Source organism: Agelaius phoeniceus, chromosome 20 (genome assembly GCF_051311805.1).
Source record: "Agelaius phoeniceus isolate bAgePho1 chromosome 20, bAgePho1.hap1, whole genome shotgun sequence".
In the NCBI taxonomy this organism is placed as follows: Eukaryota; Metazoa; Chordata; class Aves; order Passeriformes; family Icteridae; genus Agelaius; species Agelaius phoeniceus.
Window position 1 is genome coordinate 3,295,783 of NC_135284.1, and position 19,916 is coordinate 3,315,698.

Below are 19,916 nucleotides of genomic sequence, written 5' to 3' on the forward strand. Positions count from 1 at the left end.
AAGGAAACGCAGCCCTGAGCAATATCCATACCCAAATCTGGGAGCTGTAATCCCTGAACATGCCCAGGATTGGTCGGGATCCTGCCCACGGGGGAAACTGAGGCAGGGTGCACTAAAATAGGTAAGAGTTTAGTGTGGTTCAATACTTCAGGACCAACCCCTGCCCCTTTACAGCTTTCCTAGCCCAACTTCTGCCATGTCCTGTAATTGAACAACTTATTTACTATTTAAATAAGAATTAATCTTATTCACCACATTGCCATTAACCTAATCCATTAAGAAATGAGGGCAAAATTACCCCTAAAATTCACATAAAAAACCCCATCCCATGTAACTTCAAACCCCATGAAAACAGAAAATCGACACAAATTTTAATATTTATATATTTTAAATCAAAACACAATTAAATATAGTATGTTTTAAGTACATGAATGCTTGGGTATGAGAGAAATAAGAGGTGGTACATAGTACCAAAAACCTATACACAGCCTTTTTTGCTTTTTCATAACAATACAGTGTGTCTCTATACAATCAAATATTGCAACAGAATAACACTTTCTAGTCAATCAAGATATTCTGAACATTGGAAATGATTTGAGTTCTTCGCATAGTGATTTCTTTGCACAAGTTTGAGGAGAAAAGCAATCATTAGAGTTAAAAAAAAGACCCAAAATAAAAGTGTTGTATACTAAAAATGCAGCAGTAACATAAGGGTGAGACACTGTGTACTTCTGCTACCCTGCAAAATTGATTTGCTGGGGGAAAAAAAGGAGGTGCTGTGTAACATGGTAAGTGTTGACAGTGTCAGGAAGAAGGCCAGAGGTCATTAAAAACTGTTTTTCTTTGTAAACCAAACATCTGGAATTAGATCCTACGGTGGGTGGAGGACAACAAGCGATGGAGAATGGCAGCAATTCCTTTTTTCCTTGCTCGTGGGATGGTGAGGACAGGAGTGGAGCACTCTGCAGGGACCAAGGTGGGAGCAGAGGGGCTGCAGGACCAGCCTTGGCTCTGCCCCGTGGTGGAAGTAGGGAGATGTGTGTGTGTGTGCAGGTGTAGGAGCTCAACAAGGAGGAGTTCCTGACCCTTCTACACTGCCTTCAAAGTTAATGCAGTTATGAAGTAAAATACATTTATCTTACACTTGAATACTCATCTATTTCAAGTAACGGAAAATTAAACTTAGAACTTTCCAGGTCATTCACTGCCATTGGATTTGCCCCACAGCCCTTCCAACTCTGTGTTTAAAAATTACAAGCAGTAGAACCAGAAACTACAGCAAAACCTTCCCCTCTTTGTGGCCTCTGTGTCCCATTGCAGAGATTTTGCCTGAAAGTCTTTTTTCGAGACAGGGTCAAGTATTTGTGAAGTCAATGACAGTTCCTCAGTGACACATTTGTAAACTGCATCCTCATCTCAGAACCATCATTACTGTGAATGCCACATACACCAGGCAGAAGTGTTTCTTCACTCTGTACAGTGCAGGTCCAGGATTGCTTCTTTTTCATTCTTCCTTAGAAATGAGGGGGATTCCAGTGGTTGGAGTAACAGTGCTTTGTTTTTATTGGCTGTGTTAAAGAATCCACCAATAGGGAAAGTTCACTCATTCTCAAAGTGGAAAACCAGATTTCCTGTCCTGGAGTTTCTAAAATCATAGCTGGAAAAGGGAAAACCAGTTAATTTTACCCTAAAACATGCAAGATAACTGTTCAATAGAAAGACATTTTGTGTTTAAAAGCCAGGTTTGTTTGAGTTTGGGGGAGTAAAAAGCCCCAAACCTAATCCAAACACACTCAACCTTTTGATTACTTGTTTAATTGAATCCAGAGCATCTGCAGTCATTTGAGAATTCTAAATACTGTGCTGAGTGACCTTTTCATCCAGGCAAACTGGAATTGTATCATTGCAGCCAAGCTATTAAGTGAAGTCATTGTACAGGTTATTTAAATGTTACTGCTCTACTAGAAAGAAAATAATCAGTGTTCACTTCCAGTGAAACTATGGATCCACGCATTTGGATCCAAAAACTGGGCTTTGGCACATGTTTACTTTCAATAACTGAACATAATGCAAGTTATTTTTTACAAACTCACATGCCTGAAAGTCAGAAGTACCAGACATTAACCTGGTAACCTGCTGTCACCCAATATTTCACAAAATCCAGCTGCTGCCTCAGAACTGGGGGTTTTACACAGAGACCACATGGGCTGTACACCAACACAGCCACTAAGCAACAACACACAAACCCATGCACAGGGTTACTGTGTCTTTTTAAAGGCTGGAGACAGAACTGTGCAAATGAGAGCACCCAATGAGACAAATTCACAGCTGCTGAGTTTTATTGAACTTCAAGCAGAAATACCACTACTGACTAAAAGGACACAGCAAATGTGAGCTCAAGTCAGGAATTACACTTCATCCTGCAGCACAGATCACCCTTTTAACTAATTAGGCAGTTTGTAGACTCAAACTAAAACAAGTTTAATGCTTGCACAGGAGAACCACCACAGGCATCTGCTAAGAAATTCCTACATCACACGTAGGCCGAAACACTTCCAACCTTTGTTTGCTCCTCTCATGCTCTGCTGGTTTGAACATTTTCCAGCGTGGGTTTCAGCCACAGGAGGAAGAGAAGTGAGAGCTCTGCTCCTCCCACAGCCTGGCTGGAGCCAGATGAAGACAGCAGCCTTTCCACCCCCCTACCTTGGTGACCTTCTCCAAGGGCTGCTCACACTGCGCCTGCTGCATGACGTCGTTGACAATCATCTTTGCTATCCTCCAAGCCATCTCTTCTTGAGCCTGAAAAACACAGCCCAAAACACAGATAGCTTCAGGTTCTTCAAAGACAAACACAGTGCTCTCAGCACAGCCTTGGACTCAGGGTAACCTTCACAACTCCATAACCTGTATGAACACATCCTCCCTCGATGGAAACACACCTGGCCTCCAAGTACAGTGTTAATTTCAATTACTGTACTTAAGGCTTGATGCAATTTCCAAGAGAGTTAGTGGAGATTTTAGATTTATCTCTTGGGGATTTGTCCAAGGCCCTCAGAGGGGAAAAATGCAGCTTGGAATCCATGTGCAGTGGTCACTCAAACAGCACTTCCACCCCTACTTATAGATAAATAAAACCACAAAAAGAAAAACCCTGACTGCAAGCACACACTCAATTAGTTCAGCCAGCAAGCACTGGCAAAGAGCAAACCAGTTTCACACATACATGCAATCAAATTATATTTAGCACACAGAGTCTCCCTGTTCTTGGTGCAGCAAAAAGATACTCAGAGATAACAGGCAGGATTAAGAACATCAATGCTTTATTTCTCTGAAGTGTAAAGTCACAAGAAGAACATGAAAAGGGACACACCTCATCTGTATTTCCTTGAACCCATTTCTTCATTGCTTGTGAAAACATGGACCCTGGTTGAGATAAAAACAGCAAGCAAGGTATGTCAGCAAAGTGAGGCACAAAGCTGATTCCTGCCACCCTTGTGAAGGGTTTGCTCTGCTGCCATTCAGGACATGGAGGAGTGGCAGGAAAGACAGGGACTGCCTGCAGCCATTTGGACACTGAGCCTTCCCCAGAGCTGAAAAGCAGCAGCAGCAGCAGGTCCCAGCCTGGGTGGGAAGCATGTGGAGAGCTGCAGCTCTTTTTCATCTCAAGACCAAAGCTTTGAAGGTTTGATCACCAGCTCAGCTGCTGACACTTCCATCCCTGCCAGGTTCCATTGACAGCTCCAACTCCCACAGGCTGCTCATCCTCCCTGGAGTCCAGCTGGACCAGAAAAGCAGAATTTGGGCAGGAAGCTGGGCCAGAGATGGGTTTTGCCTCAGTACAGGCCAATCCCCACAGAATTTCTATTTAGCTTAAAACAGATCTGGAAAGAGTCAACACTGCCTATCTTAACTCCAGCAGGGAAGAGAGCAGCTCTGCAGATGTTTACAGAAATTGAGAGAAAGAGCAAAGCAAACCTTTTGATTTTTTGACATCAGGTTCTGGTTCAGATTCTCTGATGAACTGCCCCAGGTCACTGACTCTTCCAAACGTCATCTTCCTGAGGAGAGGAGTGAAGAACCATGTGGGTGATCAAAAGAACTTTGGCATTACGGAAAGCTGTATTTGGCTATATACTTGGCTACATTTTGGAATCAAAGAGGAATAACTAAGAAGAAGAGAAAAACCAATTAGAAATATTTTCCTGGCTGCCATTTTGGTCAAAGAAACATTCACTGGGTGTTAAATCACACTATTGAAATAAAGTTACTGTCAAATATTAAGACATGGAGTAAGATCTTGCATTTAGGCCTACTCTCCATGCAGGAGGACACAGCAAAAATGAAACAGAGGTGAAACATGTAACCAGAAAGGAAACAATACACTGAAATGAACCTTACCCTGCATATGTTCGTTGATACAAAGATTCTGGATCCAGACTTGCAGCATCTACAATTATTGCTTCATCAAAATTTTTCAGGATTTTAACATTAGCCTTTTTGACATTGGACTACAAATAAAAATTCTAAGTATTAGTGCCCAATGCAGATAACTACCAGCTTCTTAACAAAACTGCAATTTTAGTGCTTTTAACACAGATAAACCTCCTTTAAGTCTCTAAGCAAGAGTACAAAAGAATCAGTGTGTCTACACAGCCTTGAATTCCCAACTCACAGGACATTGTTGTTAGCAGAGGATGATAAAATTCTGTGGACAGAGCCAAAGACACAAAGGCCAGGTCAGCACACGCTGCTCAATTATCAGCTCAACAGATCCGTGCGTGCTCGCAAATCATTTGTTGTGAGTCTGGAACATCCCTGCTGCTCTTGCTAAGCAATTCCCAAACACAGATGCCTCCCCCATGCACAGAGAACAAATTATTTATCTTCTGCCCTGGAGTATTTATATAAGATTATGAATAAAAAGCCAAGGAAACATCAGAGCAACAGCAGGGAGGGCACAACACACAGCAATCCATTATCGCCTCAGCACGGAACAGGAACACCAATGGCAGCTCCTTTCCTGCTGCTCTTTATGCAAAAATATGCAGAGACCCAGAGATTCTCCTATTCACACAAGCAGGAATGCACACCACAGAAAGCAGCACCTCATTTCCTAAATTGCCCAGCCAATTACCAGCAGTTCCTCCTGCTCAGAGGTTCAAGCAGCAGGAGGCTTCAAGAACACAGATTTTATTCCTCACTTCACAGCTAGGGGAGGAATATTCCCTCCTTGCAAATTAGGAGGTTTAAAAATAGCACAAGCAGGTGGTACAGCTTCCAAGTTGCTGGAAAGCCAGGACATGACTAACATTGGTGTGGATACTGGGTTTGAAGCTCAGGGTAGCCCTGCAGAGTTCAATAAAAGCAGCAGTTGCTTGGCTCTTCTGCTCTCAGCTGGGCTTGCAGTTTCCAAGCTGTCCTGGTTACAGGTTAGCCAGAATCTGCACTGTGTTTGAGCAGATTGATGCCTTCAGCCCTGGAAATGAGTTTACTCTTCAGGACAGAAGATCTGGCACTTCAAAAGAACTGAGCACACAAATCTAGCATGTTTATATTTAAATTTGATAGCATATTCACAAGTGTCAATTTTCACCTGAAGTTGTTAACTATGGTATTGACAAAATAATGTTAGTTCTAATAACAAGCATTCTTAGATATTATGGCATCATAAAAAGTCTTCAGTAAAGCAGCAACTTAATAAAGACATCACTGATGTAAAGAAATAACAGCAGCACAAGGCTTTGGGTACAACAAATAGCAGAGACACTTCTGACAGAACTGAGCTGCAGGTAGATTAAACACATCCTAACACAACACAGGCTTTAAATGAAAGTGGAATGGTGTTTCCTTACAGGACAAAAACTTGGATATTGACACAGAAAACCCAAAGTGGTACCTGTGAGGCAGAGCCATCTGTGCTCCCTATGGAATCACTGTCAGGAGAGCTACCAGGGCCATGGATACTCAGTGCAATGTTCCCTCCTGGGAATTCATCTCCTCGTACTGAATGGATGAGGTCATTCAAGTATTTGTAGTAAAGGTTGCTGGACAAGAAACCGGGTAGGAAAACCTGAGAGATAGAAAAAGTCTTCTTTAATTAAGGCTGGTCTGCATAGTTAGAGAAGAGCACACAAATATCTCAGTCCTTGTGTAGATGGAACACAAGTAAAAGCATCCATGCATGGAATTATTGTGGATTGGCAACTGCAGTGCTTTAAGTTTTAATCCTACTGCAAAATGAACAAACCCAACTGCCTATTAATGAAATCCCCCAGTAAATGGAACTGAAGTTCAGGGGGGTTTTCTTCCCCTCTACAAACTTAAGCTTGACAGCCCAACAGGCTTTACAGTTATTCTGTTTCACTGTGCACAATTCTCTGCAGCTCCAGAATCAAATAATTCATCTCTGGTATCTGGGTATCCCAGAGTTACATTATTAACCACAGCACTTGTATTAGACTTGCAAACAACTCCTACTAAGAGGAAGGAAAATTTTCTAAAGATACAAAATAAGCTGTTGATAGCAATTCACATGGGAGGAAATTCTGTTACTTCCATTAAACGGCAATAATCACCCAATGAGACAAACAGAGCATTAACAGCAGCAGTGGGTGGTATCTTCAAATCAGGCTGGGGAAGAGTCTGGCAGATTTTCCTGAAGCTGTTCTATTATCCAGGTAAACTGGAAATCAGTAAAGGAAGAGGACAAATCAGGGCACACTGTGAGCCCCCATCACCCTCACTGAGTGTGAGCCCCACGCTGAAGGGGGATCAGCCCCACCCCACTCTGCAGGAGGATCTCACCGTCTCCATGGTTGTCCAGGCCTGCCTCAAGGGAGTGGTGAAGCAGTTGGGGAGAGGCCCCCCCTCCCTGCAGATGTTGGATTCAATCTCCAGCCTCACAGAGTCATCAAAGCCCAGAGGGTGCGTGGCCTGCAGGGAGAAGTACCTGGGCAGGGCAAGGAAACAACACAAACAGGATTTGCAAACCTCTGCAGTGCTCAGTGCCCACCCCAGACACTGCACACACCTGGTCCCCACTGCTACGGGTGAGACGGAAACAGTCTGAGAGCCCTGCCCTGAAACACAGATGGAAAACAGAATGGGAAACAGGAATGGAGCAGGAAACACCCAGAACTCCAAGGCAGCTTTGGCTCTACTGCTGCTCACATCCTTGCAAACTGAGTCTAAGGATGGGGGAATGACTGATGAATCTCTGAGTGAAGCATTTGCTTTCTCTCCAATTATTATTTCCTCCTTGGGTAATAACTCCAGTTGTGGTAGAGCCTCACACTTAAGCTTAAGAACAAACATTTCCTGGAAGCAGTTGTGCTGTCTGTCTCCCAGCTGTCTTATTGCTAAAGTGAAGCACAAAGTACAGGAAGAAAGTTCCTCTCCTGAAAGTCAGATATTAAAAAGGATCTGACTGCTTCCTTAAAAAAGGAAATATTTCACAATACTAAGAATAAGCACTAGTTGGCTTTTTTTACATGTGAGAAGAGTTTCTGCAGCCTACTTTTAATGAGTAACAGTATCTGAACATGACAGTTTTCCTGCAGTGCTGTATCTGCTACTAGGCTTAAACCCCTTCCATTTTCAAATGACAACCAATCAGCTTTAATACTTCCCAACCAAACAAAACCAAGCAATCAAGTCCTGAAAATCCTGAATTATGTTTAAGAATGGAATCCTTGTAAGGATTTCTCCTCATGTATGTCAAAAAAAATCAGTTCATGTGTGCAAACACATCAAAAACCACCTTGATAAAATGCACCTCAGCAGACCAGCCCAAGAATGCAGAGAAGTTCCTTTTGCACAGCAAACACAAAACCACAAGTACAGAAAGAAAGGATTGTTGAGCTCCCTCACTTGTCATACAAAATCATGGCATCATTCTGTGCTTCTTGCCCATCATACTGGCCTTCTTTGGCAGCAAGCTGAGACTGGAAGTTATCTGCTGCCAACCAGAACTGCAGTACATTAACTGCATCTTCCTTCTCCATGTACTGCAAGGGAAAGCAGAAAAAGAGGAGATTAAAGAAGTTTTAGCAAGAAACTTTTAATAATTTTTTAACTTCCTTCTTCCCATTTAGAACAAGAAACATAGGCCATGTATTAGTGATGCAAAATTGGGCACAGTATTTTGAATTTCTGTTTCAGACAGATTTAGCTTGCTTGGGGGGGAAAAAAGAGGAAAAAAAAAAGAGAACTTCTGACATTTCTTTTCTGTACTCATTTTTACACTTAGTTTTCAAAAAACTATTTGTCTTGTCCTAGGACAGGAAGCACCATTTTCATGCTACATTTAGCTTACACTGAGCTCAGCACATTGTCTCAGCTTCCCAAGCTGCAGTTTCAAACTACATCAGCTTGTCAGACTGTCAGGACAAGTATGTCAAGAGCTGATTCCTTAAAGGTGCAGCAGCCTGAAACTGTGATATCTTTTATTTAAGCTATCACATCACTAAAGGTGCCCTCTCCTCATAGCACTGGTTATGATTTGTTATCTGTAATCCAGGCTTTTACAGTCACTACAATGTGAAGATCAAGATGACAACGTCAAAGCTACTACAAAGCAAAGGGACTCTGAGAAGCACTCACTAACTGAGAGGAAATCACAAATACTCATTCCACAACACAATGGACAGGTTTGAACATTTGAATTAGTTCTACATGAGGGCAGGAAAAAGTTCAATGCATTTCCTCTCAGAAAAAATACACCTGGGTTTTTAAAATTATATTTAGAATCATAGAATTACAGAATTGTTTGGGTGGAATGGGGCCTTAAAAATGATCCAGTTCCAACCCCCTGCCATGGGCAGGGACACCTTCCACTATCCCAGGCTGCTCCAAGCCTCATCCAACCCAGCCTTGGACACTGCCAGGGATCCACAGCTGCTCTGGGCAGCCTGTGCCAGGGAACAATTCCTGCCCAATATCCAACCCAAAGCCATCAAGGAATGACCAGATTTTTTTTTCCATCTGCTAGAAAGGGATCTAAAAGCAAACCCAAACATTGCCACTCACCTCAGAGAAGTAGAACAGGGCTGACTCACAGAACAGAATGTCAGCCAGATACACAGTCCCACTGGTCAGCACCTCAATCTGGTATTTACAGAAATGGTGACTCCGCAGGAACTCACTAAAGTGCCTGTACAGACAAGGGACACAATCACTTATCAGGGTCAGCAGCACCCAAAGCACCCTCAGAACCCATCAGCTCTTGCCCAGAACTCTGATACTTTTGGCTGGATAAAAGCCAAACAAGCAAGAAACAGGGCAGGTTTGTAAGTGGCACAAGAAAGAGATGAAGAACACAAGAGTGTGAACAGCCAAGTTCAGCAAGAATGGATTTGGAGGAGGGGATCTGAGCAGTTTCAAATATAAAATACAGCACAGAAAGTGCTGATATGGTCATGTTTCCATAAACATTCTTAACAGAACCTTTAGGGCAAGAGACACAAGAACCCAAACCATGGCATCAACTTACTCTTGTTCCATTGCATTGAACACTATGGACTGGGCTGTAACAAAGCAGTTGGGATCCACTTGGCCATCCTCCCCACAGATCTTTGCTGCAAAGAAAGACCAGGTTAATTTTAACATGGATTTGGCTGGTGGAGCTGAAAGGCAGAGCAAGGACTGGTTAATGAAAAATTGCAGTTCAAATCCACCAGAATCAGCTGGTTCTGACTGAGCAAAGAGCTGTCAAGGCTGGCCAGATAATAATAACATGGCTAAAGTATTTGATTGACACTCATCTGCATCCCCTCCACAATCACCAAGAATTCTTTCCCTAATTTAAACAAAATCTCTGGGAGTTTTTATGAGGATATTCTCAGCACTGCTGAAGGTCAGATCCACTGATACTTGTAATCTCCTATCTTTTTAAGGCTGGCTTTAAAATTCATAAAAATAAAGATAAATGCAAAGTGTGACGTATTAGAGACACATTTTTATGGGGACAGAGCAGCTCTGAAATGAGGAAGCAATTATTCATTCTTACCAACTATGTCATTTCTCATTGCTTCTGTAATAGGGATTGGTTTAGCAGCATCTGGAGAAATATATTTGGTAAAAGTACTAACTGCATCCCGTTCTATACCTGCAGGGAAGAAACACAGAATCACACTTGGAATTCCTTGGAGTGAGTGAGTAACAAATATTTCCTCTTCAGAAAAGCAACTGTCTAATTCTCAGTGATGCTTCCACTGCAGGATATTCATATTCTGCCCCTGACCAGCTGCAGGGACTGTGTGATCTCCAGTCAGGTCACAACAAACCCAGCATGGACTGAGATGGAATAAAACAACATAGCTCCACATTTTCCCTACCAGCACACAAGGCAGAACCCACTTCCCCAGCTGCACACCGTAGTCCCAGAAGCAACAGCTTTCAGGCAAGTGAAATTCCCAATTTTTAGCTCTCATCACAGAGGAATCACTTGCATTATATTGGAATTACTAGGGAGAAAACCATCTTAAAATGATATGCCTCAAACAAGTTGTGTTCTTTACACATCATGTTTTGAGACTTGGGACTCTGCTCTGGAAGACAGAAAAAATTACACTCAAATTCTTTTCAGATTTCTCAATAAGGACCCTGTGTTTTCAAATTCTTTTTAGACATCAGAAAGCAGAGATGCTTTGGTGACTAAAACATAATTTTCCCTGTTTAAGTGGCTTTGGGGCTGAGGTTATGATTGTGGAGGCACATAAATAACTACATGAGAAACACAAACAGCAAGAGAAAGGGATGCAACACAAGGAAACAGTTGGGCAAACAAAAGGAACCAATGTGAAGAAAGAAGTGTTTCCTTTTTGGCTGCAGACTTGCACAAATGAGGGAGGACTGAGTAGATGCAAAGTAGAGAAACATGTTACTGTGCATGTAGCTCACTACCAAAAGGAAATATTTTAATTTCATCCTTACTTCCAGCAGCCTCTGAAGAGGTGGAATCCAAATGACAACAAATCAGTTACAAGGGGAGGAAGTCTATCAAATAAATCCAAGAACAAAAACAGTACATTCCACACACAAATCTCCACAAGTCTCTTGCAACCACTACTTATGTCATTTTATAGATTTACCTTCCATGACCAGTGAATTATCAATTCCCAGCCCCACCATTCAAACTTTCTGCAATTCTTTTAAGGTGGGATGGGACAGGTAAGTGAGGAACTGGACATATCAATGTTTACTTAATTTCTTATCACACATGGAAGAACAGAAGCAACCTAAGCTCATTGAGTACACAATAATTTTGCAGTCTCTTCAGCAGCTTTTTTATTTTTCAACAAGTGAAACAATACACAGCTCAAACTGACCAGCATCAGTTAACATCAATAATACATAAAACTTCCTTCCTTGCAACATCACATCAGGCTTGCTAAGAACCTGAGAACTGAGGCTGCCCCCTGCACAAAAACATTCATTTCCCACCTTTCCAAGCAAAGGGAACACACAGCACTTACTTTTCATGAGTTTTCCTGACAAGTCCTTTAGTGCAGAGGAGGGGCTGTTTCTATTTGATACTGAAAGCTTGGAAGATTCTTGCTGATCAGCTGGGAGAGGGTGAGTCCCTGGCTCTGCTTTGCCCCGGGGCAGGGCCCTGGTGCCGTGGCTGTCCTGGCCCAGCAGCCCCGCATGGTTCTGGCTGCTGGCAGTTCTGTGGGGCTTGGAGAGCTCCAGCCTCTCCTCCAGGCTGGCAGCAGGGGGAGAGGAGCCCAGTTCCTGCTGCTTGCAGGGGGACACTGGCTCTGCCAGGGAGCTCTGCTTCACCGTGTTCAGGCTGTGCGCGCGGATGCGGGACCACGTGGTGGAGTGGAAGCTCTCAGCCTCCAGCCAGAATTTCACCAGGTGCTCCATCCTGCGCAGCTCCATGAACTGGATGAAGTAAGGGAGGGCTACACTGTCCTGCAGGACTTGTTCAAGGGTCTTGGAAAGGCTTGATTTGGTCTCTTGAGCCTGGTAGTTCAGACACGATCTGCCTAAAGGAAAACACGAAAGGGAGTGAGTCTGTACTGTACCACAGATGTGGGGGCTGGATACAGAAGTGTCCTGTAATGCAACTGTGAAGGGGCAATTCCAACACAGTGCCAAAGTAAAGGAATTCAAGTCTGTTCCCTTCAAATCCCTCCCAGGGTAACACAGATGCTATTATAACAGCAGCCACACTTTCATTACCTATTTGCTTACCTGAAAACCAAGGGATGGTGAGTGCATACCATCACAAAATAAATACATAATAATAAACAAAATAAATACACAAAATAAAAAGAAAATCTGACAATCTTACAGCCTTACCTAAGTCTCCAAAGTGAGCAGCTTCCATGTGACTTGGCTGCTTCTTGAGGGCAGCTGTGCGGCTGCTGGAGAAGGAGTCCATGTTGGCAGAGATGGCGTTGATGGCCACATGGCTTGGTCCTGCAGCCTCCAGCAAGGCATGATTCCTGGTGCTTCTCTGAGGGGAATGTACTGGGACTGGAGCTGCAATCAAGACAGGAATTGTTAAAGCACAAGGACCCCAAGATCTCTTCTAAACATTGCCCAATGCTAAGCACCCCAGACTAGATCAGGGATTTGGCAAGAGTCAGTCTCATCTGAACCTCACTGTACCACTGGGTGTCCTCTTTGATCAAGGGTCTGATTAAAGACCACGAGTTTTATTATTGCAAGCATAAACTCACTCCCACCCACCTCTGCTTTCCTTATTCAGCAGCAAATCAAGAGATGCCACGTCCAAGTTTACACATGAAATATTCCTGGGTCTTCCTGCTTCCTTGATAACCACTACTGCAACAACTTTATACTCTGTCAACAGCTTGGTTTAGTTCCAATGCTCCTGCCAATCAATTTCCTGTTTGAAAGCTAAAATGTGATAAAAAATCCTGAGCTACAAAGCTATCTGTGAGGTTTAACAAGAGTTATTTCTCAAAAATATTTTTGTTGCTTCTGCTGGGTTGCAAAAGAAGAAAAAAAAAAAGCAATAAGGAAATACCTGTGATGAAACCCAGGTTATAAACTTAACCCCCTCTGGCTGTTTTAGGACACAAGTGGCTACTGGAGCTCAGAAAAAACAAATAAGAACTTCCTCACACAAAACTCTGCTAATTGTTAATTGATGACAAAGCTGAAAAAAACCCCAAACATGCTCACAGCAGATGCCAAAGCTCTCAGGAAGCTGTGTTGGATGAGGATGTCATGCAGGGACATCTTACACCTCTGACTCAAAAATAAAGCACATCAGATGAGCTGATTATCTCAACACTTCCCAGGGATGTGTTCCACCAAGGTGTCAAGCAACTTGGGCTTCATGACTTCCATGCTGCATCACTTTATTTTTATTCCCAATTTTATGACAGCAGTTGACAATTTCACACTTAGATGTCACAGATACCTCAAGAGCAATGGAAATATTTAAATTATTGCCAAGTGTTTGTGCAGCTGCAGAACTGGACACCAAGACACCACTTGCTGCTTCTTACAAAGCCTCTGGGTGGTTCATACCAGCAATAATGGAGAAAATACCTTTTTTCCAAGGCCAAGGGATGGCAGCAGTGGGAAAATTTGGTGGAGGTTACTTGTGTAGAGCCAGAGACACACTCCTCATAATGCTACAGGCTTTTGTCAATTATATTTAAATTTAATTTTATATTTTATATAACATTTGAGAAAAAAAAGTTCTATTCTTTCCAAGGGTCAAACAAAGGTGGTGTCTGCTGCAGCAGCTCACAATGTGCAGTACTATAAATTTTCAAGTTTATTTTCAGGGTCACCATACTGGTAGTTGCACTGAAAGGTGAGGTGTGGCTCTGAAATGGATGCAACTCACTGTTTCCTGCATTTGATTTGAAAGACAGACCACCAAGGTGAAAAAAGCCTGTAATTCTCTCTTGATGTGCAGATAACACATTACCAAGCACAGAAACAAGATTTTGTCTGAGGGTATAAAAGTAACAAATCAGATTCTGGCATTTACCTCATCTCCTTTCAGTACTGCAAGAAAACCTGACAGGATCAACAAACTTGTTTTCCTACAGTTTATAAATCTCTATTCCACCAAGATCTGTTCTCCTTTCCTAAGGGATTTAGCAGCAGGACCTGGGCACCCCACAGAGCAGCAAGGAATGGCTCATTCAGGATTGGGATCTTCAGCTTCACAAACCCCAAAGTCAAATCTGCAGCTTCTTCTGCAAATCAGACACAGAGAAGCTGCACTTTGCAAACTCCAAAGGACACTGCACCTGAGCAAGGAACTCCTGGAGCAATTTGTTGTGGATAAGGAACAACCACTGCAAGGTGACTGGAGTGCCTGATCACTTTGAATTAAAGCTCATGCCTGACATAACTTAATAACCTCCTGCACCTACAGAATCAGCAAGAGGAGGAGGAAAGATTAGTTACTATAAATAGCCAGAAACAGAATTAACTTCTGGGTTTGATGCACAGGTCAGATCTGTGCTCAGGAGCAAGGAATGATCCTGTTGGGGAAAATAAAAATGGTGGATGATGGCAGAGATCTGAATTTACAGACAAAAGTTTGATCTTACTTTTAATTGCTTTCACATCTGTGGTCTTTTCTTGTTCTTTGCCTTTCACTGTAAAATACAAGGGAAAATGTTAATGCTATTTTGGGTGACTAATGGCATTCACCTGAGAACGGACACAGAATTCCCAACACCAGCAAGTATCAGAGGCAGACAGAAACTACAATTTTGTTAAAACTGATTCCTCATTTAAATTGCACATCCAGTAACTGACAGAGGCTTTCAAAGCTTTTCTGTTGATTTACTTTCAAAAGCAAAACCTTATCATCCATTAATTAAGTTTCATGAAATACAGTCTGTTACATTTCCATGGAGGAAGATGTTGGTTGTCTATAGATTAAAGCTACATTCAGGGTGACTTTATTCAACAGCACGAACTGGGAAGAGTCTGAAAGGTGTGTTTTAAGTGTAGAGCACTGGCAGGTGCTCTCTGTGAACCAAAAATCACCTAAAAACAACATTTCCCTTGTGTCATAGGACGAGCAGCACAACACCCAACACTGAGGAGATGTGGGCTGGCTCTGGCTCCATGGAGCTGCTTCCATGCACATGATGGGAACCACAGAAATGCTCTGGAAACTCCCTGCAAACAGTTAATTCTCTCACAAACAGGCTTGCTTAATCATCATGAAACCCCGGGTGAACAACTGATGGGGAGATAACAGTGTAAAAAGTTGTGATGGAAAAGCGCTCTGAGGATTTATTTTTTAAAAATATTACTATTTGTTAAAGGAAGCGAAGGAGGAGATCTGTTCAAAACAAAAATAAGGAAACCCAAGCAGCACATAAACAGGATGGCAGAGAAATAAATTGGAGAATGTGATCTACCAGGGAGGCTGCTCCAGGCAAGGATTATTACTACAAATAGGTCATCCCTGCACACGACTGTGGAGCCCTTCCTAAGGTAACCACAGGGCACAGCCCAGCACAATCCCACATTTCCATCACAAAACACATCCCAAAAACCCACCCGAAGCGTTCCCATTCCGACCCAGGGATGGTAAATATTTCAAAGGAGAGCTCCGGTCTCGGGTTACATAATGGCCCTGGCCCGGTGGCTGCAGCGCTGCCTCCAGCCTCCCCTGCGAGCACAAACCCTGCAGGGCTGCGAATCGGCAGCTCGGGCTGGAAAACTGCAGCTGCCGGGAGCACATGGTGAGACAGACGGGTTCAGGTGAACATTAAAAGAGGAGGATTCTCCCCACGCCGACCTGCAGCCAATGCAGCAGGAGGGTAAGCAGCCTTTACATAACTGAGCTGATGGACAGGAGGGAAATCAACCTCTGTGAACTCTCATCTTTCCCAAATTGCTCCAATATTTCATCAAACCAGCTCCCAGCAGCAATTCCTGGGTTTCACACAACAGTCCTCCATAAGCCTATTTTCAGTTTAAATACCTCTGTTCCTTCTTTCCAAGCAACTCAGTTCCTCCCTAAATACCTACTTACAACTGGAAGTACCAACTCCAGGCTCGTGTCCCAGCCCTTTCCACCCAGGCTGCTTCTGTCCCCAGCAGCTCTGAGCATGACCAAGTGACACCAGTAACAGGAGGGGACAAAATCAGCTCCCATCCAGGACAAGCCCGAATTTCAGAGAGTGAAGTTTCACTACAAGAATTCACTTTCACTTCCCCCAGAGAGCGGACGCTGTGTGGTGCCTGTGTGAAACCAGAAGGAACCACAGGACAAGGGCTGAGGGTGACATTTCCAGTGGCCAATCCCATTCCAAAGGGTGCCAAACCAGCACGTGATGTTCCAGAGTTTCAATCCACATCTTGAAATGCTCTGAACAAACTCAAAAAGCGTTCGCAGTGTGTCAACAGCACACAAAAAACAAGGAGATCCTGCTGAGGTCAGCCAGGCTGTGGGACTGCACATTATTCCCAGGATATCCCCAGGGATGAGCTGTTCCACTGGCAGCAGTTTCATAACCTGCCCTCAAGCATCCAGCTCACCTGCTATACTTTGATTTCTCATCCCATTATCCACCCTCAGTCTGCCAGACCTTTATTTTAGGGCCCAAGCTATAAAAACACTTCACCCCTGGTTTTGATTTTTCTACAGGTCAGTTCCTTTATGATCCTTGCTATGGCTTAATTTTAAATTAATTTTAATTTTTACCCACTGCAATATCCTCATAAACAATGACAGCTCACCCCAGGAACATTGGTGTTTGTAGGATTGTGGCCTGCATGTGGCCAGAGTTTTATCCTAAGCCTTAATGTGCTGCTTTCCTCACAGCTTCAGCTCAAATCTTCTCTACAAGCCACACCTAAAAACGGAGATCACACTGAGCAGTGCTTTATGCACAGCCCAGATGAAAGGTTGCTTTTCTCCTCTCCTTCACAGCGTCTCTCTCTCGGGCATTTAGTGCTGATTTGCCTCTCTGACCAAAGATCCTTTAATCAAAGGAACACAGATCCTCAATTACACTTCTCAGATAATCAGAGCTTTCATGGCTTTCTCCCTGAGAAAGTTTCCTCACAGGCTGACCTTGTCCCTGTGATTCCACATCAGGACGGAACCTCAGCTCCACAATTCTCAATGAAGCAGCAGCAGCTCTTTTTGAAGAGTTCACAACCACTTCAAAATTTTATTCTGCAGCCCAACATTTGTATATAAACACCCCAAAAAGGATTATGGCACTTGCAAAGCCCTCAGTGGCTTCCAGACTCTTCAGATCTGCGAAGTTTAGACTCATTTCTTGCACAACTGCTGCATTACCCTCCCCAAAGTGTGACATTGTCAGTGCTGCTGCTTTGGCTGAGCAAGATCCAGAGGATGTGAGAGCCAAGAGCATCTCCATCAGCCCAGGTACCACATCCTTGCCTCTCAGGATGTGCACTGTGGGTTCAGTAACCCAGAGAGGCTTTAGGACGGCGCTACATCAGGAGATCAATGGTTGCATTGCTCGAGCTGCAGCATCACGAGGAAACAGAACTTTCCCAAGGGGCCCTTCCTAAAAGGTGCCACTTTCAACAAAAACCACCCAAACCACAGCTGGGCAGGCTGAGAGTGCAGGGTCCTGCCTGCAGCACGATCACAAAGTGCCTTCAAAACGCTGCACTTCCAGAGAACACTTAAACTGCATCCATTTGTGCTGCTGGAGTATTATAAATATTTCAGCAGCCCTGAATTTCCCAGCTCGTGCTCCCTACCAAATCTATTGCAGAATAAACAGCCAAGGGCTCCTCTGGCTTTCACGGAGATCCCGGTGCCATGAGGTCCCTTTTTCACTGACATTTTCAGCTGCTGCTGTATATTCTCATTGTAATTTATACAAAGCCGGCTTATGTCGGCGTTGTGAAAAACCATCCGTAAAGGGCTCAGAGGCTCAAACCCTGCACACGAAGCGTGGGAGGTGCCCCAGCCCCCTCCCGCCCCGGTCACCGTCCGGAGCCGCGGGCAGCCGGGGCCCGCAGCCGGCGGTCGCTGACCGGAGAGCCCCGGCGGCAGCCGAGCCCCCCGAGCCCCGCCCGGCCCCGGCCCCCCGAGTCCTCCCAACCCCGCGGAAGGAGAGGACGCGGCGCCGGCACTGACCGTCATTGGCGGGGACGCCGCTCCTCAGGGCCCGCGCGTCCTCGCGGGGCCCGGCGGCGGTGCCCGGAGGGGCAGGGCCGGGGCCCGGCAGCCGCGCGGGGGACGAGCCCGGCGGCCGCCCGCCCGCCGCCCCCCTACCTTTCCGCCTGAAGAAGGACATAGCGCCGGGGAGGGGGCGAGGCGGCCGCCGGGGCGGGGGAAGGCGGGAGGGAGGGAAGGCAGCGCGCCGGGACCTATGAATGAGGCTGCTGCGCCCGCCCGCCGCCGCCGCCGCTCCCTCCGCCTCTTCCTCCCGCGGCGGCGCCCGCGGCCGCCATGTTGTCAACAACGGCCCCGCGCCCGCTTCCGGCAGCGCCGCCCGCGCGGCACGGCGGGATGCGGCCGCACTCAACATGGCCGCCCCGGCCTCGCGCCCGCCCGCCAATGGGGCCGTGGGGGGCCGCCATGTTGGTTGAGGGCAAGGAGCCGCGGGGGTCGGGCGGGGCGGGGCGGCCATCTTTGATCAGGGCGGGGGGCGCCGGGCGGCGTGAGGCCACGGGCGCCATCTTGGCTGAGGGCACCGGTGACCCGGGGACGCTGCGGCAGCTCGGGCGCGTCCCGAGGGCACAGGGACAGAGCCCCGAAAGCAGGGACAGAGCCCCAAAAGCAGGGGATGACGGGCGGGCGCCGTGCAGGGCCGTGAGAGCCGAGGCGCCTTTGAGAGTGACCTCAGGGACGTGTCCCCAGATGTCCCCTTCGGCCGTGGGGGCCGCAGCAGAGGGGCGGACAGACAGACGGACACACGGACAGCCCCGCCCGGGCTTGTGAGGGCTCTGCACAGCCGGTCCCAGTCCTGCAGCCCTGTGGGCCCTGTCTGTGCGGGACACGCGGGGCCGCGGCCGGTGCAGGAATGCGGCGGCTCCTTCCCTCATCCCACAGCAGCCCGAGTCCAGCACAGCCAGAAATCCCTGCCGGGCCGCTCGCCACCTGCGGAATCGCTGTCCCATAAGTCAGTTCCGTCTGCGTCCCGAATCCTGCCACAAAAATCCTCTTAATCATCCTCCCGAGGCAAATCTGCTCTTCCCTCACCTGCCAGGGACGTTTGTCACGGTGACGCGGCGCTTAGGTTGATATCCGAGGAGACACTCCTCAGGTTGATCTCTGAGGAGATATCTGCTCTAAAAGCTTTACAAACACTTTGTAAAGACTGCGATTATAAATTCTGGTTAGTGAGCGTGTGAGGAAACTGAGGCTCAGAGCCAGAGGGCAGCTCGGCCATGCCCGTGTCACCCCGGATCGATGCAGTGTCACCCTGTGCCGTGTAACTGTCCTGCCCTTGCTGCCTGAGCCGTGCCAAAGTGATGTAATTAATAATCATTGCCCGCGTTTCTGCGCCTCCTTTCATCCAAGCGTTCCAAAGCTCTTTACAAACATTCAGTAATTAAGACTCATAAATTGTAAATGGTATAAAAGGTACACGGGGATCTTCCAAGGCTGGGATGGAGCCGTCTCCTGGGCGGGATGGTGCCGTTGATCAACACCCTGTAGCAATTGCATTTTCTCTTTTGATATTATTTTTGTTAACTGGTGCTCTTTGATACAGTTTTGTATACATGCCCAGAGGCTGGCTGAAGCATAATGAACTATTCTATATGGTTTCTGCATAATGAATGGAATTATTTAATTGGCACATAACCTCAGAGACTGCTAATAGACTAAAACATTCTGAAGATGAGCAAACTGGAAAGAATGGCATGACTCAGGGAACACTAAATTAACATATTCTGCCAAAAACTTTGCACCCAGTCCTCTTATGTTTCACGGTATACATGGGGGTTGAAGGATGCAA

The 19,916-nt window shown here is 45.6% G+C and overlaps 1 protein-coding gene across 5 annotated transcripts; it reads right to left on the reverse strand.

Annotated features, from left to right (window-relative positions):
* Nucleotides 1-365: 365 nt before the first annotated feature.
* AKAP10 (A-kinase anchoring protein 10) lies at nt 366-18,599 on the reverse strand. Of its 5 annotated transcripts, XM_077188896.1 has the most exons (16): nt 18,280-18,599; nt 18,089-18,198; nt 14,553-14,600; nt 12,307-12,489; nt 11,475-11,990; nt 10,007-10,105; nt 9,491-9,575; nt 9,028-9,151; nt 7,870-8,006; nt 6,805-6,949; nt 5,897-6,070; nt 4,399-4,508; nt 3,976-4,058; nt 3,371-3,423; nt 2,704-2,799; nt 366-1,657 (listed from the first exon to the last, which is right to left on the reverse strand). In XM_077188896.1, exons 1-16 carry the CDS (start codon nt 18,582-18,584, stop codon nt 1,652-1,654), a joined length of 2,274 nt encoding a protein of 757 aa, XP_077045011.1. In that variant the 5' UTR covers nt 18,585-18,599; the 3' UTR covers nt 366-1,651. The 5 variants fall into 5 exon arrangements, with proteins under 5 accessions (XP_077045011.1, XP_077045012.1, XP_077045013.1 ...); XM_077188897.1 differs by lacking the exon at nt 14,553-14,600; XM_077188898.1 differs by lacking the exon at nt 18,089-18,198 and having other exon boundaries at nt 18,227-18,599.
* Nucleotides 18,600-19,916: the final 1,317 nt, after the last annotated feature.